Here is a 17166-nt window from a genome sequence, read left to right on the forward strand (position 1 = left end):
CAACACACTGCAACCTAAAGGGATCGTTCGGGTTTTTTGACGTGGGGTTGTGTGAGGTTTCGCCAGCTGACCTGCGGCTGCGGTGTAATACAGTGTCACGTTTCTTCTCGTGGCCCCGCCCACAGCAACACGTCACTCTGACACGCTGTCGGTGCCCCGGGCGGCTTTCATAACTGACACCGCGCCACGTCAAACAACACAAACTGTCTCTTTAAGAAAACACACGCAAACAAGACAAACACAGAAAAACATCTTCATCAGTCTGACACACGAGCTGCAGAGCTGACACATTAAGACATCCATTCACACTTGTTGTTAAACGCTTTTAACTTCAAAAGTCACAAGTACTGAACAACAAGTGCGTCCCAGTCGGGTTCGTCACTCTTTAGTGTCCCCTGGAAACACTTCCTGTTGCGTTGTGAGTCTCTGCAGCTCGTGTGTCGTCAGACTGATGAAGATGTTTTTCTGTGTTTGTCTGTTTTCTTACGTTGCAGTGCGTTGAGCTCTCTGGGCCGCCGTACTTTCTTCTTCATGGGCTTTCACAGCACACCTCCAGGACTGCGTCACACAGACTATCACATCTCTGCTCAACTCAAACCAACACGCTCCAGTCGGTGAGCGCCCGTCCGTCTGCAGGACGTGTCCCGTGTCCCTCTGACAGGTACAGGTGAGATGACGGCTCGTTAACACTGTGGTCTCTCTCCTGCCGTGAAGCGTCTCACTGCTTCATTAAACTGGACGTTCCCGTCCTTGTAAAGAGGCGTTTTAATCTGTTTACTAATTTACACAAAACAGAAATATTATCTACGGGTAATTTCTCAATGGCTTCACAGGGAAATGTAAATATACCTGTACACATCTGGTCATCACAAACACACACTGTGATATCGCCTATAAATCTATATCAGGCCTGTACATGTGTCGTACTGTAACATGACTCATACATCCTGATGAAACATGTAGATTAGTTCTGTCTCCTGATAAAAATAAATTATTAGCAGCTGATTCTGATTCTGAAACTTGGCATGAGAGCTACCGTCCATAGATCCAGCTGTGCGTCACATCTGTCCCTCTCAGGTCGCCGACACGCCGCGTGAACGGTGAGTTGATTTTGTCTCGACTGCACTCGTGTGTTTGCTGGTCACAGTGTCGTCACGTAACCATGGCGAAGTGGTAATGAGGTAGGTGTGAACTGAAGCTCGATGTTAACCGACATGCTCGTTAAGACTCCGCTGAGTCTTCCGGTGTGCGTCCATCACGCCGTGTCCTCTCGCACGCTTCATATGAGGAGGTTTGTCTCGCGGTGTTTCGCTGTGATGAGCAGAGGAGGAGCTGAAGCGCTCGCACTGGTTGTTTTCAGCAGAACCCGGAGCCAAAGATGGAGGAGTCAGTGAGGTGAGGGTGAACATGTGGGGAGTGATTTTCTATGTAAAGGGACAGTTCAGGTTTGTTGACGTGGCGTTGTGTGAGGTCGTCACATACAGTCGGTACATTACCTGCAGTAGATCATGATGAGCGCAGTTGTCAGTTGGGAGATCCGACGTGGGCGGGGCCACGAGAAAAAACATGTTTTACACACTTTTAAAAACGGCCACAGGAACAATCCAACGTGTTTAATTGAAGATTCATGTGGAATATTTTCAGCAGTTTATCCTTCTGTGAAAACATTACTTTCCTTTGTTTTTCAATAAACTACCATAGACTGTAAATAAAGATGGACGCAGCCTCCGTGATGTCATCCACAGGTTTCTGAAGCTCAGAGTGAGCTGCTTCACTGTTGCCAGCTTGGCAGTACCTGACTCTGTTGAACGCCCGGCTAATACAAAGATGGTGGAAGAGGAGGTGCGTGTGTGGAGCTGAGACTTCGGTGCGTGATGCTTTGTGGCAAGTATACGCTCACCCACCTGTCACTCAAAGAGGCCACACCCCTCAGTTCTCCATAACTTTAGTCATTAATAAAATCTAAACAGGTGAGTTATATAAACAGGTGAGTTATATAAACAGGTGTCATGAAGGAGGAAATTAGCTCTAGAGACCAGAACAGTTTTTGTACCAGGCTGTAAACATGTTTATTTCTGCTGTAAAGTTGGACATTTTAACATGGGAGTCTATGGGGACTGACTCACTGCTGGAGCCAGACTCTAGTGGCCGTTAGAGGAACTGCAGCTGCTGGTTCTTCATGTTGATGCTTCATGTTTCAGCCTCGGAGTTTGCCACTTGATTCCTGATTCAAGCACCTACGGATTGTTTGAGTGGCCGTTTTTAAAAGTGTCTAAAACACGTTTTTTCCTGTGGCCCCGCCCACAGCAGCACATCGCTCTGACGCTCTGTCGGAGCCTCGATCGGCTTTCCCAACTGACACCGCGCTCATCATGATCTACTGCAGGTAATGTACCGACTGTATGTGACGACCTCACACAACGCCACGTCAACAAACCTGAACTGTCCCTTTAAGCACCAGTTGTAAAATGTCAGACAGAAACAAGCTGCTGCTCGTGTCCTGATCCACACGTCATACTAACTGAAGGTCTGGAGCACGAGCTGTGTGAAATAAAGAACAGTTAAATATACTCACAGGTGTTCGTATGCTTACTACTGTAAATCTGCTCGCTTCCTGAATGTGCTGTTTCTGTAAATTCCCACAATGCAATGCACAGTGCCAATTAATCAGCTGTTTACAACTGAAAAAAAAAAGAATCACAGTGTCATTTGCTTGTTTACCTGCTGCTGCTGCCTCGAAATCTCTCAGGAAGAAAAGAGTGCTGAAGTCATTTTCTAAGTTTAGTTTCCACACACTGATCTCAGAGCAGTGAAGCACACACAGGTCATCAGATCCTTCGTGCTGCTCTGAGATCAGATGTCTGCTTCTAACTCTCCCTGCTGGTCCTGACGTCGCTGCTGTATACTCTGATATGAATGTCGGGATAATGAGTCGCAGCAGCTGACTTGTTAGCTCTCCTGATGTTTTGAGTGTGTCACAGTTTACAAGGTGAAGTTTGGACACAGGTAGAGGATGTGAAGACTCCAGCGGCAGCTCAGAAAAACAGATCAACTAAAGAATGACGGACGTTTCTCCACTTGGCAGTTTCCGAGCTGAACTGGTCGTCTGCGGAGAGTCTGAGTTTAATACAAACTCTCAACAGTTTTTATACTAAAATATACTAAATACTGGACTACTGTGCTGAACAGATCATCAGAGACGTGATCGATCACGAACGCCCGACGCGATGCACATGCCACACAGCTGATTATATGCGTCTGTGCATTTAAAACCCAAACTGTTTTTAAATCCCATGTAAACAGCTGACCTGAAGTCTTCAACTGGAATGAAAAACATGTAACTGCAGCCAGTGTTTTGTTTCCTCGTTTTGAAACTGGCAGTAGTCTTTAAAAGCTGCAGTCTGGCGTCCACCTGTCCTTTCACACCTGTCCTCCTGTGTCGGAACCAAACAGCTAAGAAGATCAGTGTCTTGTGAGCGGCCAGCGAGCATTAGTGCACATGTCGTACCTAAGCAGTATCAGTATGACGCGTGGAAGTGGGACACAGGTGTGATAAAAAGCTGTTTGAAGCCGATGCTCCGTTTGTTTTCTGATCATCGTGTTCACATGAGACTCCTCCTGCTGGTGCAGCAGGTAACTGCGTCTTTCAGGCAAGTCTTTCAAATGTGGATACAAATGCTAAACTTGGCACAAATCCTCCCTGGGTGTCACTCTTTGGATAAGACACATTAGCTACTCGAAAATTCAAGATGGCCGCCATTTCTGACAGTATTTTTATTTTTTTTTTTTTTTTTTTGCAATAAATTAATTCAGAATTTTCTCATATGAATAATGCAGGTGTCAAATCAAACATTTTAAAAATATAGAAGGTGAAATTTAATACACTGTAAAAAATTAAATCAAAGTATATTTCAGTGAAGCTCACTAACTAGCCTAGTGCTAGCACGTTAGCCTAGCGAGCTAATGTGAAGACGAGTAAACAAGTAGGCGGTCGACTCTTTCATAGTCTTCATAATAAATGGTTTTAAATGTTTTTTATGCAGAATTTTTCACATTACATGTTAGAAATTGCACAAATAAAACTCTGAGGTAATTTTAACAGTTGTGAATTTGACTTCCTCTTCGTCTAAAACACAGGATTACATGGCAAAATCATTTAAATTTGTCCTGAGGGTAAAATTCTGTGGTTAAATACTTGTTTCCTATGTAAGAAGCTGCAGCCAATTTGAAATTTCAAGTGGCTAATGGGATATAATATTTAATAATAGTTGTGGTATCAAATCATTTAAATCTGTCCCGTGGGGAAGATTCAGTGGCAAAACTTGTGTTTCTTGTGTAAGAAACGGCGGCCATTTTGAAATTGCAAGTGGCTAATGTGATTTTTTTAAAATGAATGCCCCCAGAGAGATACAGATACTAATGTTGGTGCTTTTATCCACATTAGAAAGATTACTGCAGTTCTCTGCTGCACTATGTTACCGTAGCGATGTATAGCAATGTACTTCAGGATGTTGTGACATCACTGCGGGGGGGGGGGGGGGGCGTGGCTGCTGTTCAGCTCCTCTGTACTGAGCACCAATGACTGACGATAGCGAGCACGTTACCATGGTGACGGTGTGGATATGCACTCACTGTACAACCCATCCAGACTCTCTACAGCTTGCATCCAACTGAAACCTAAAACTACTTGACTAGATAATCTCAAAACCACAACAGCTGAGTATATCACTATATACATTTTTATCTATGTGACAGAGTCCACATGCTCCAACACTAAGATCACATCAGGATTATTTTCACTGTGGACCAACCAGCCCTGTCGGAACCTGTGAGACAGGCTGGTGGGGGGGAGGGGCTAAAGAGACTCAGGGGGTGCAGGAGTGTGTTGGCAGCTCATACTGTGAATAAATAACAGATAAAATCAACCTGACGAGCATTATCTGGGTAAAAACACGAGGGATTTCTCTTACATATGTAACATGTGTTCTGACCTCCGAAATCACTGAAGCCGTGGGCCAATCAGGTTTCCTCAATAGTAATCAATGAAGTCAGCCGGTTCCATGGTACCATAAAACATCTGAAACTAAGAATTATTGCCATAAAGAACAGCAGAATGATCTCTCTGTTTAATCATCCTTCCTGCCTTCTCCCTTCGTCTCCTCTCCTTTGCCCGTCCTCTTACTTCTCTCCTCGTCCTCGTTGTCTCTTGTGTTGCCACTGTTGTCATGGGAACCCTGCTGACACGGTAACCCCCCACATGAGAGTTGACTGGTGAGGTTACTTCAGGTCGATGCCCTGAGTCTGGGACTGAGCCTTCTCCTTGGCCTAAAACACACATGACAGACAGACAGACGAGGATGATGAATGTGGGTAAATCTATTAGGAATGATGAGAGTGAGTTCAGGATATGCACAAAGATCAGTGAGCAAAGTGTTCGGTTTAGGTGTAAATTCATACTGTACATTTGAGTTAATTTACTAAAAATATATTTACAGCGTTTTAACTGTTAATTATTTACATATTTCCAACTTTAAATTTTTACATGTGCATCTTTTAAAACCGTAACCTCCTGAACACATCTCTGCAGTTTTCCTCTTATTTACCTCTTCTTGCCTCTGATTGGTTAGTTTGGGGACATGTGACTTCGAGACAGGAAGTGTTGTCGTTGGAGTTGTGGAGAGAAGTAAAAACTGCTGTTTAAAAAGTGAATCGTCTCCATCCAGTTGTTTCTTTCATCAAGAGTGATCCAAACCAAAGCTAACTTACTCTCACTCACTAGTCCAGCTGTACCACTTGGTCTCAGCTTGGGGGGGTCAAGGATCAAACATTTTGGATCTGGACCATCCAAAAATCATGTCAATAATAAATAAATAATAACCTGGAATAATCTGAAAGGGGCCCAAGTACAATCAGATCCAATCCGAACAGACTAAAGCATCCAAAATGCAGTTGATCCGAACATATCCAAATACAACCGGATCCTAATGGATTCAAATGTTTTAGATACGGCCCGACTCGGTCCAGGGTCGGGTCTTCAGTACTAAGGTCTGAGTGGACCCATACAGAACTGTACTCAGAAGATGTGCGTATATGACTTGCACATGAGTGGTGTCCAACTTACCCTGAGCGAGGGCCGAGGAGGTCTCACCGGTCTGACTGGTCGCACTGGCTCTGCTACAGGATTATTTGCCGGCCTTCTGTCCAGAGGCTCCAGGTCATCAGCTACATCTGGACAACCGATGTATCCTCCAGCCCCAAACACTGAACCCAGATCACCCTCTAACAAGTTGTGTCTGTTGGGAGCATTGGATGCAGGCAGGTCCTGGTTGGCAGATATGTTGCCAATGGCCATGTTGAGGGTTTCAGCAGCACTCGTATCGCAGATGCTGGTGTTACTGAGTTCCAGTACCAGCTGGTCTTCTGAAGCCACATCACTGTCTGAGCTGTTATTGGTGGGACTGATACTGACCTCTGGTTCCACAACACATTGGTTGTTATTTGCTTCAGGGAAAACTTCCTTGCTCAGCAAGTCCAGCACCTCCTGGTTGTCATGGCTACCTAAGTCTACAAATTCCTGATTTTCATTGCTACCGAGCTGCAGGAGTTCCTGGTTGTTGTCGCCAGCAGAAACTAGCACTTCCTGATTTTCTTTGCTACCAAAATCCAGTAGTTCTTGGTTGCCATGGCTATCTAAATCCAGCACTTCCTGATTTTCAGGATGGTACAAATCAGGCTGATCTTGATTGCCAAGGCTACAAGGTTCCAGGACTTCTTGGTTCACATAGTTACTAGGTTCAAGTAGTTCTTCGTTGCTTGTATTGCGATAGGGTTCCACCACCTCCTGGTTGTCATGACTACAAAGATCCAGGAGGTCCAGGTTTTCGTTGCTGACCAACCCCCTGTTGTCAAGTTCAGGAGGTTCCAGCACTTCTTGGTTTCCATTGTTGCACAAATCCAGCAGCTCCTGGTTATTGCGGCTACAATGTTCAAGCACTTCTTGGTTTTCGGTGGTGTGAGGTTCCAGGACATCCTGGTTGCTATAGTTAGAGGGTTTTACTTGCTCGTTGTTGTCGTAGGCGCAAAGGTCCATTGCTTCCTGGTTATTGTGGCCACAGAGGTCCAGTACCTCCTGGTTCTCTTCCTCTGGGCTGAGCTTAAAGCCATAGGGATCACAGTCCCGTACCAGCTGGGAGGAAGTGATGTCCAGCTCATAGGGATCAAAGTTCAGTTGGTCTGGTTGAGAAGAGGAGGGCTCGGGGTCAAAGGCCAGATCATTATCATTGGGTTCTGGGCTCAGTTCAGCTTCATCAGGGTCCAGAAGGGTTTGACTAGAATGCTCTGGACTGAGTTTAAACCCGTATGGGTCAAAGGAAGACTGACAGCTTGGTTCATAGCTCAACTCAAAGCTCAGGTCTCTGTTCTGATCCGAGTCGGGCTGGTTGAAGAGGTTCTGGGAGTCTAGTGAGTTTTGGGGAGTTGCAGGGTTTCGGGGTTCCTCTTCGATCTCGCTAACCCACTCTGCGCCCTGACAGGAGGTAACATCATGGGACTCGGTTTTATCTATGTCGCTGGTCCAGTCTGGTTCCAACAGGACTGGCTCAGGGACCTTTGGAGCTGAACCAGAACTCAGACCTATAAGAAGACAACAATGGGACAAGACTTTTACAGAGCCAATTAAACAACAAAAACACATTCTAGACAATTTCAAACACTATATTCAAAAGTTTAAACAGTTTCAATAGGATCAGAATAACTCAAACTTATACAAACATAAACTGGTCAGTGGTCTAAGGTTCTGAACTTAGACACTGAAACCAATCATAGGAAAAGTAAGTAAACTAATTTAAGTAAGGGTTTCACATCACGCCAAATACATTTTTCCCAAAGATAGTTTCTATCATTTTAGGTAGTTCTCATCACGCTGGTGTTCAAGTGTTAATTTCATTGATCAAGTTTGGCTTTAATTAGCTATTCGATGCTGTGAAACTGAGGTGTGACATCATGATAGACGCTGTAACTGACTCACACTTGGGTGGAGCTTATTTTCACATAAGGTACTTGTTGGCCCTTAGCTACACAAGACACTCGTCAATTAGACCACATTAAGAAGGGAAGCATGAATGAGTTGCAGCATTAGTCCACACACTATGAAGGGTCTGAGTATGAATTACCTTGTTCCAGTCCTGCTGGTGTCTCAGTGGAAACCTCTCCAGCTAAAGATCCCAGACTTTTTTCTTCGATGTCAGAGGGAGGGGAGAAAGCACCGAGGTCCAGCTCATACCCATTAGGGTCTGACTCTACAGAATACTGACCCTGCGACCTCCAGCCATGGATGGGTTCTGGCCCCAGTTCCTCTGAGGAGCTCTGAATCGGTTTAAATCCACGAGAATCATCGACCACATCGATGGCGTCCAGGTCCTCTCGGCTGTAGCTGATCTCTATGTCGCTGTCTTCGTCGGGGAATTCAGACTCAAAGCACTGAGTTCCCGTTGAAGCTTTGTTTTCGGCGCAGGACAGACTGGTGTCCGCCTCATCGCCAACATTTCCTGCCGCCTCATTAGTGCTGACGTTGACCTCCGGGAACAAGATATCCGCTGCAAAGGGGTCACTGCCTTTGAAAGGGTCTGAAGCAAATCCATCTGTCAAACAGATCATTAACAAAAACTTCGGGACATCACAATTTGATTTAATATCTTCATCATATCGAAAACAGAAAAAAGCTGCGTCAGGCAACTTTAGACTCTCTAAAAGCAAATGAGTTGAGGTGAGTCAGCAGCAGATGGAGGACACATTACCATAATATACACGTACTATGTTAGAAGTAAAAGTCCCGCATTCAAGATCCAAGTAATACAGCGGTTACAGTGCAGCAGGAGTAAGTCACAAGCAAGTCACAACCTTCAAGTCCCAAGTGTTATCCTCCAAATCTCAATCCTCAACCTTCAAGTTCAACTTCTTAACCTTCAAGTCTTTAACCTTTAAGTCTCGAGTCTAAACCTTTAGTCAAGTCGAGTCATTGTTCAGCATCCTCACAGTTAGTTGACACTAGATTTGTGTTGGTACATAAATAATCTGTGAAACTTTAAATTCAATACCAGAGATTAAAACAGAGTTTCAGTTCCAGTTTGTGACGAACTCAAACCTTGACTAGTCATATATTGATCTCCACCAATAACAGTGTGCAGAGACACTTAACTCCTCTTTACGTTTCAAGTAAAAATCATGTTCTACTCACCGGATGTGTCGGTTTTAGGGAACAGATCTTCATTGAAAAGGTCGTCTACAAATCAAATGAGAGACGCTGGATGTTCACGACATATAACCAATGAGAGTTCAGGTTCAGTCTTATTACTTTCTCTTTTTTAATCTTCTATATATTATTACAATAATATCATGAATTATTTACACGATAATCTAATAGTGAAACTATTCTGAGTTGGACCTCTATGTTTCAGACACCGGGTCCATGGTTTTGTAATGCAGGTGTATGCAGGTGTGTGCAGGTGTGCTCAGGTGTGTGCAGGTGTGTGCAGGTGTGTGCAGGCGTGTGCAGGCGTGTGCAGGTGTGTGCAGGCGTATGCAGGCGTGTGCAGGTGTGCTCAGGTGTGTGCAGGTGTGTGCAGGTGTGTGCAGGTGTGTGCAGGTGTGCTCAGGTGTGCGCAGGTGTGTGCAGATGTGTTCAGGTGTGTGCAGGTGTGCAGGTGTACGTGATACGTACGGTCGCTCTGACAGTGGGCGAACGGGTCGGCCTGGTAGAAGTCCAGCTGGCTGAGGGGGCTCGGGTTCTTACTGCAGTCTCCCTTCTCTCTCTCTGCCCCCCCTTCATTGCTGATCTCCCCCTCCTCCGGGTCGTCCTCTATGTCAGACCTGTCCATCTGTCCAGCAGGACACAGTACAGTCATACAACAGTGTTTACATGTTGTTAAAACATGATGAAGATGAGGAGGAGGAGGAAAGGTGATGAAGATCATACCTTTGGAGAACTGGTGCCACTGTCGTCGACTTCTTCTCTGGTGTCTGCTAGATTATTACAAAAAGACGAGCCGCTGGCTCTCTGATGCAGTCACACACACACACACACACACACACACACACAACACACACACACACACACACACACACAGAGTGAGATCAGTCAGATCTGTCAGTCGCTCCAGGAAGTCGCAATAATTTACGCAAATTCAACTGATGAATTCTGAGCGACTGTTCCGCAAATTTGATCAATCATCAGAGTTTCCCTCGAGTTGAACCAATCACAGCAGTCCCTGATCAACACCTTGATGATGTCACCAAACTCACTTCCTTGTTTGTGGTGTTGAAGCATGTTGTGAAGCTGCAGACGTGTGTGACACGATCGTTATATATTGATCGTTTATATCGGTTAAAATTCTAGCAGTTATTTAATTAACCCTTTATTGTTGCCTGGTTTTGAATAAAGTAAAAATAATGAAATAAAGTAAGTGTAACGTTTAGCTAAATGTACTTTAGTTTACCATTATTCATGCTGACATTTTCAATTGATAAAACTATTTATTTTGTCTTCATGTGTTCGATCTCGTGTGGAGGAAATCGTCCCTCCGTCATGTGACCTAACGTCATGATCTGTGGAAATAAAATCTTTAGAACGGCCTCTGGACCCTGTGTTCGAATGCTGGTGGTGGTTAAGTTTGTTGGCTAAACACCGGCTTCTGTCAAACTGTCTCTGATTCATTCGATTTTTTAATGTAATCAATGATTGCATTATTACTCCAGCGCTGTGACTTGACAATAATCAGTAATGATGATGCAGCTGAGTGAAACATGACTGTGGTTTACCATGATCAGGTCGGCGTAGGCGGGCAGTGATTGGCTCCTCCCCCACGGCCTCATGGGGAGCGGATCATCCTCAGTGGTGTCCGCAGGAGACGTCGACTCCTCCAGCTGGCTCTCTGGAGTGACTGCACCTCCTGACAGAGAGCACAGAGTGTGCTCCTCCTGCAGGGAGGGCAGATGGTTTTGGTATAGTACACACACACTGTATACTGTCTGTACACACACACACACACACACACACACACACACGAACGACCCGTCACACCTGCAGGATCTCCTCGTAGGACTGTCTGATGGAGTCTTGCAGAGGCGTGTCCCTCTCTCCGGCCTCCTCCACCTTCCTCTTGGCCTGTTTCACCTCCTCTCTGAGCCTCCTCAGCCTCCACCTGGCTCTGGCAAGTTCCCTCTCATACTCCTCCACCTGGCTCTCCTTGTGCACCTCCTCCGCCTGCAGAGACAGGATCTGGAAGAGTCCAGTCCAGTGGGTTCGTTAGTTTAAAGCCGACAGTAAAGGAAACAGACGCCGCGGCCTGTTGTCTCCCGGCGATACGAGTGATGCTGCTGAATGGATGCTCATTAATCACCCAGCACAGGTCACGAGCTTATATATATATTAATAATAATAATAATAAAAACCTTTATAATAACCAAAACATGTTAAAAGCTTTGATCTAAAATGAAAAACGTTAAAAACATTGATGAAATAATGAATAAAATAATAAATCATTAAATAAGAAGATATTTAATTTGTAACAGGAAGTGAAACTGGACTGAAAGCATGAATCAGTTTCAGCATCTTATTGTCTATAAATGGCTGAACTTTATGTTTCTAAGGTGGAATATATTCACCAGTCACAACAGTCACTACCTGCTGACTCTCTTCATAGCACAGCTGTCTGGTCGTCTTTATCTGCTGAACCAGCTTCTCTTTGTGCTTCTCTAGTTTATCCAGAGTCTCCTCCAGCTCCTTACGGTCCGACTGCTGCTCCTGAAGCTCCAGGTTCTCCACCGTCACGGCATTCTCCAGCTCCTGCAACCACACACACACACACACACACACACACACACACACACACACACACACACACACACACACTGTTTAGGCTTTCAGAATGATTCAAACTGCGGTGTGGACGGATGAAACATGCATGAGGAGGTACCAGCACACACAGGTGAGATATGTTACGACAGTGAACGGACCGCAGCCTTGGAACGCTCCATCACATCCACATGTTCCACATCTGGCTAAACATGTGTTTATCAGCAGCTGCAAGTCAAGATTTTTATTTCATAAAATAAAACTGATGTTTGTTGTTCGACCTGAATCTGATGAGAACATTCTCTCTGATTTCATCTGTCTCCAGCTGTGACTCCTCCTCCCCTGTCCGTCTCTGAGTGTGTGTGTGAGTGTGTGTGTGTGTGTGTGTGTGTGTGTGTGTGTGTTGTGGGTGTGGCCTACCTCATCTGGCACCTGGCTCACTTCCACACCTGTTTACAATGTGTGTTACTGCATATATGTATATATATGTATGCATGTATAAGTCTAGGCTAAGAAAGTTGTGTGTTCTTGTAAATATATTTTGACAGTTTCCTCATCAACATAAATCTATTTATTTATTTGCTTTTCAAACACACTGTCCTACAACAGGAGCAGCAGCACTCAGAACAACAACATACGGCCGGCAGAGCTGGAACATGAAGAGTGTAAATACAGGGGGTGATGATGAGGGAGGGGGGCATGGAGGCATGGGGGGGGGGCATGGAGGCATGGGGGGGGGGGGGGGATGCACCATGTGGAGGAGAAGATGCAGAAGCTGATGGTGTCAGGTCACAGCTGAACCGGCCGTCCTCGTCTCATCAAACTGAGATGAATCAAAGCAGCGCGACACACTGAACATGTGTGTGTGTGTGTGTGTGTGTGTGTGTGTGTGTGTGTGTGTGTGTGCGTGTGTGTCTGCAGCCTGACACTCCTCTCACAGCATCATGACATCACATGAGGGCATCATGGGAAACCCAGTGATGGAGGAGTAGCAAACACACACACACACACACACACACATATGATTTATGGCACGTCACACATTTATATTCATATTAACAGAAAAACTGTGACACACTCAGACAGACACACGCACACACACACACCAGCGCGAGGTGCTGCGGTCTTCTTACTCTGATCTCGGCTGCCTTGGCGAGGACCCTCTCATCCGTTTCCACGACGTCGGTGTCCCTGGGAGACGACCAGCAGAGGAGACAGGAGTGTTTAAGGAGGGAGGAGAGGGAGCACTCGTTCTTCCAGTCTGCCTTCCCTCCATCCTGTCCTCCTTCCCAGCATCCCTCTATTTTTTCCTGCTGCACTGCTGGCTCCTCCATTGCTGCCCTCGCTAGCTGTCGCTACACTGCAGAGGAGGCGGAGCTGCCTCTGAGAGCGCGCGCGTGTGTGTGCGTGCGTGTGTGTGTGTGTGTGTGTGTGTGTGTTATCGATACATACAGTCGGAATGCACCAGTGTGAGAGTGGGAGCAGAGCGGGGGATGAGTCAGACAGAGTGAGAGCAGCGTCCGTCCTCCTCTCTAGTTTCCTCCCTCCATTTCTCCTCCTACCATCATCCTGCTTCTCTGCTCCTCACACAGCTCTCACCTCCTCCTCTAGCTCCTCCTCCCCCTCCAATCTCCATCACAGGCCACTGCAGTATGCATGACACACACACACACACACACACACACACACACACACACACACACACACACACACTGCAAGCAATGATTGAGCCATTCATAAAAATCCCAGAGAGCAGCAGCAAGTAAACATTAAACATTAAACATTAAACATTAAACATTAAACTTTACCAAGAGATCAATCAATAATCAATCATAGATACATTTTAAATATGTGACCAGATTATTGACAGCAGTCATTCATTTACTGCAGTTACAATCATCGCTGTAATGTAATTAAATTAGGTATCTACTGTATTACTGTTTACAACAGAGAGTTAACATTATTGATATTAGAATTAGTAGTATTAAGCTATTATATAATAAATGAATATTAAACATGTGACATATTCTCTGTGCTGAGAAACACATGAACACGTCAGTCAGATGTTAATTTTCTATAATAACTAATTAAACAACAAAAGGTTTCCAGCTGTAAATGAATCTCAGCTGATGCGGGTTTTAAAGACACAGTCGTCACGTGACCGGTCTTTGTTTTCACGGTGTGACCTTTCGACTGTGACGCTGTGGTGTCACTATGATTAGAGCTGCTGCCCATGACTGTACCCCCCCCCCCCAGCAGGCAGACCAGTGTGTGAAGCTAACCCAGTTACATTCACTGGTGCTGCGGTCGTTACGTCCACATCGACTGAAACACCAAAACCTGCTTCTGAATCTCTTCAGGAATAAATCAGTGATAATCAAGATTTCAGCAAAAACATTACTCACAGAACACTCGCTAACTAGCGTAGCACTAGCGAGTTAGCCTAGCGTGCTAATGTTAAGAGAATTAACATGTGGACTGTCGACTCTTTTTTGGTACGTCCTTCATAATAAATGGTTTGCAGAATTTTTCACATTACATGTTAGAAATTACACAAATAAAGATCAAAGGAACGTTAAGAGTTGTGAATATGACATGTTCATCATCTGAAAGATTATTGCAGTTATCTGCTCTTTCTCTGTTAATAATGTTATAGAGAGAAGGTCTAGACCTGCTCTATTTCAAAAGTGCAGAGACCTCCTGTTTTAAACCCAATTTGCATATATTTGCATATGTAAATGTAATGAGCTTATAACAGAAGAGCTGTAAGGACAAAATGCATTTATGAGACCTGATTTGAAACGAAACATATTCTAGTTTCTGAAAATGTGCTTGTTTTGCATGTGACTCCAACCTAAACTACATCAGCTCATACATGGTGTTTTTTAGTATTTTTCAGTCCTCGCCTGTAAAAAAGTCACATTACATAACAACCAACAGGATCTACTTTATACAAGAACAGTGAAAAAGCTCCACAGTACTTTTACATCTTGTCAGAAACTGCTCTGTGAAGCTTCAAGGCCTCTAGGACTAATAGTTTAGTTTAGTAAAGCTTTATAGTTTATTTTCGACTGGCGCCCATAAACCTCTCTAAAGGAAAACTGGGAGAAATGTGCTTTAACTCTTTAATATGAAATAACAGAAAACATGAAGCATTTTCCTTTAGGAACCATTAAAACAGAGCTGATCCCTGCTCTCAGCTGTTTCCACATCTCTCAAAGCCTATTGGTCTTCACTCTGAAGTGCCCTCCCCCCTAGTTCGCTCTGATTGGTCAGGGGAGACGTCTATCTACAAGCTAGAGTCATTCGGAAACGCTGTGAGAAGAAAAACTTTTTTTTCTCAAACTTCTTGCGCTAGTTAGCTCTCGGTTACGCTCGGTTACGCTCGGTTACACTCGGTTACACTCGGTTACACTCGCCTTCTTCCCCCGCCCCCCTGACATGAAATCTGATTGGATCTTCAGAGGGAGGCCGCCATTTTGTAGCCAGAGAGCTAACAAACAACAACACACCTGCAGATGGAGGGAAGGAGGGAGAGCCGTCGCTCGGTCGTCTGCTTCGGACTTCTCACGACAATATTCACAACCTGGAATACTTTTCTAAGGATCCCTTGTTGTTTCTGAGACCTGTGGACCGTTACGGACTAAAGGAATACAGATGACGGAGGAATGGAGAGGGAACCGGAGTTCTACACGTCTAAACGGTCGGCAGTCACCACAGGTAGATATTAATAAATCATATTTATGTGCTGATGTTTAGCGCAAATTGAACTGAATATTTGAATTGTAGAGACTCTAACTGATGTAACCAGGTGCAGCTGGTCTGTTGACTCCATCAGAACATGTTCAGAACCTTCTACTGGTCCTTACCCGGGCTGTTGGTCCATATGAGGATATGAAAAGTATTTACATAAAAAATAAAAAACAGCCTATAATCAAACATTATACACTCGCCCGTATGTTTATATTGTAGACACATGTTACATGAACATATATCCGACCCCCAGCCTGTCAGCATATACACAGACATATTTAAAATGAATGAGATGAACATTATATGAATATAGAGTTTTTGAGGTTTTAATAAAATTATAAATTAAATATTTATCATTAATTTATGGTCGCTAGTATTATTTTAGATATATATATATATATATATATATGTACATATACATGCTTTATTGTATGTTCATATATCCAGAGGATGTGTATATGTGATAATAATAGAAGTGATGGCAACTTCTCTCTTGATATAGGGACATATTACATTTACTAGTCCAAGAACCACCGCTGCAGGAAAATCATATAGCACGTCTGCTGCCCCCCCCCCCCCCCCCCGCCCAGGCCTGGAGTAGTTTCCCTCTGCAGGTTCACTGTGCCCCCCCCCCCCCCCCCCCCCCCCCGACAGCTCGTAGTTAAATAACCGTGTCTGATTTAAAGCGCAGCCTCCGTCACCGGGATGAACAGGCTGAAGTCTAATCTCTGAGCTCGGGCTGTTACCCTTCATCCTGCGGGGCTCTCGCTCTCCGTGTCCTCAGACAGTCCAGGATGAATCGCATCATTACTGCAGGGCTCGCGCTCTCATCCTCCGGCTGTCGCCTCCGTTACCGACAGGTCTCGTGCAGCAGCAGCAGCAGCAGTCAGTCTACGGGCGGATAGACGGGACCGGGCTCCGGTTCCCAGCCTCCAACTCTCAGCCTCCTCTCTGATAACCAGACACTGTAACCAGGGGAGGGGAGAGGTAAACGCCGGTCACCTATACGAACATAAACGGCACTTCCTGCCCACCCTTTCAGTGTAAGAGCACAGAATATAAAACCGTCTGACGAATAGTTTTGTAGGACAATAAGAGGCGGGAATAAAACATGTTGTTCCAGGTGTGTGATATATTACATCTGTTTAACATGGAGGCTCGGAGGTCGGTGCACTTTCTACATGTCCCTATTTTACCACAGGTTACCTTTACTTTGAAGGAACCGTCTAAGCGTTTCCGGTGTGGTATCTCCGGTCTGGGGCTCCTCTGCAGCATCTCTGTGGTAAGTAACTACTGTCACCCTGCAAGTCCTTACATAATCACTTATCCTGCAGCAACACTAATCATCACTAACTAACCCATCTAACCCGTCCATTACTAACTAACCCACCTGACCAGTCCATCACCAACTAACCCACCTGACCAGTCCATCACCGACTAACCCATCTAACCCGTCCATCACTAACTAACCCACCTGACCAGTCCATCACGACTAACCCACCTGACCAGTCCATCACTAACTAACCCATCTGACCAGTCCATCACTGACTAACCCACCTGAC

At 45.1% G+C, this 17166-nt stretch overlaps 1 protein-coding gene and 1 long non-coding RNA gene across 7 annotated transcripts in view; one reads left to right on the plus strand and one right to left on the minus strand.

Moving 5' to 3' along the window:
• Window positions 1-1983: 1983 nt before the first annotated feature.
• On the minus strand, window positions 1984-16547 carry LOC130178478 (uncharacterized). 5 transcript variants are annotated; one of them, XM_056390776.1, is made up of 11 exons: window positions 16351-16547; window positions 12958-13042; window positions 11681-11842; window positions 11078-11275; window positions 10816-10974; window positions 9974-10054; window positions 9719-9875; window positions 9236-9280; window positions 8172-8639; window positions 6122-7632; window positions 1984-5325 (listed from the first exon to the last, which is right to left on the minus strand). In XM_056390776.1, exons 1-11 carry the CDS (start codon window positions 16410-16412, stop codon window positions 5278-5280), a joined length of 2976 nt encoding a protein of 991 aa, XP_056246751.1. In that variant the 5' UTR covers window positions 16413-16547; the 3' UTR covers window positions 1984-5277. The 5 variants fall into 5 exon arrangements, with proteins under 5 accessions (XP_056246751.1, XP_056246752.1, XP_056246749.1 ...); XM_056390777.1 differs by having other exon boundaries at window positions 12985-13042; window positions 16351-16546; XM_056390774.1 differs by lacking the exon at window positions 16351-16547 and having other exon boundaries at window positions 8172-8624; window positions 12958-13401.
• LOC130178480 (uncharacterized) overlaps window positions 14129-17166 on the plus strand; it is a 7966-nt gene continuing 4928 nt past the window's right edge. For both annotated transcript variants that reach the window (XR_008829172.1, XR_008829171.1), the window contains exons 1-2: window positions 14129-15571; window positions 16806-16886. This is a non-coding gene — a long non-coding RNA (uncharacterized LOC130178480). The remainder of the gene's footprint in view (window positions 15572-16805; window positions 16887-17166) is intronic.

The sequence above is a fragment of the Seriola aureovittata genome, chromosome 12 (genome assembly GCF_021018895.1).
Source record: "Seriola aureovittata isolate HTS-2021-v1 ecotype China chromosome 12, ASM2101889v1, whole genome shotgun sequence".
Taxonomy (NCBI): domain Eukaryota; kingdom Metazoa; phylum Chordata; class Actinopteri; order Carangiformes; family Carangidae; genus Seriola; species Seriola aureovittata.

Excerpts from the sequence above, each read along its gene's own strand:
- LOC130178478 (XM_056390773.1), bottom strand. The coding sequence starts at position 13,185 with ATGGAGGAGCCAGCAGTGCAGCAGGAAAAAATAGAGGGATGCTGGGAA. Across the intron at positions 11,843-12,957 it reads GACCGCAGCACCTCGCGCTG|GAGCTGGAGAATGCCGTGAC; the intron begins GTGTGTGTGTGT and ends GTGTGGTTGCAG. Across the intron at positions 10,055-10,815 it reads CCTACGCCGACCTGATCATG|AGAGCCAGCGGCTCGTCTTT; the intron begins GTAAACCACAGT and ends TGACTGCATCAG.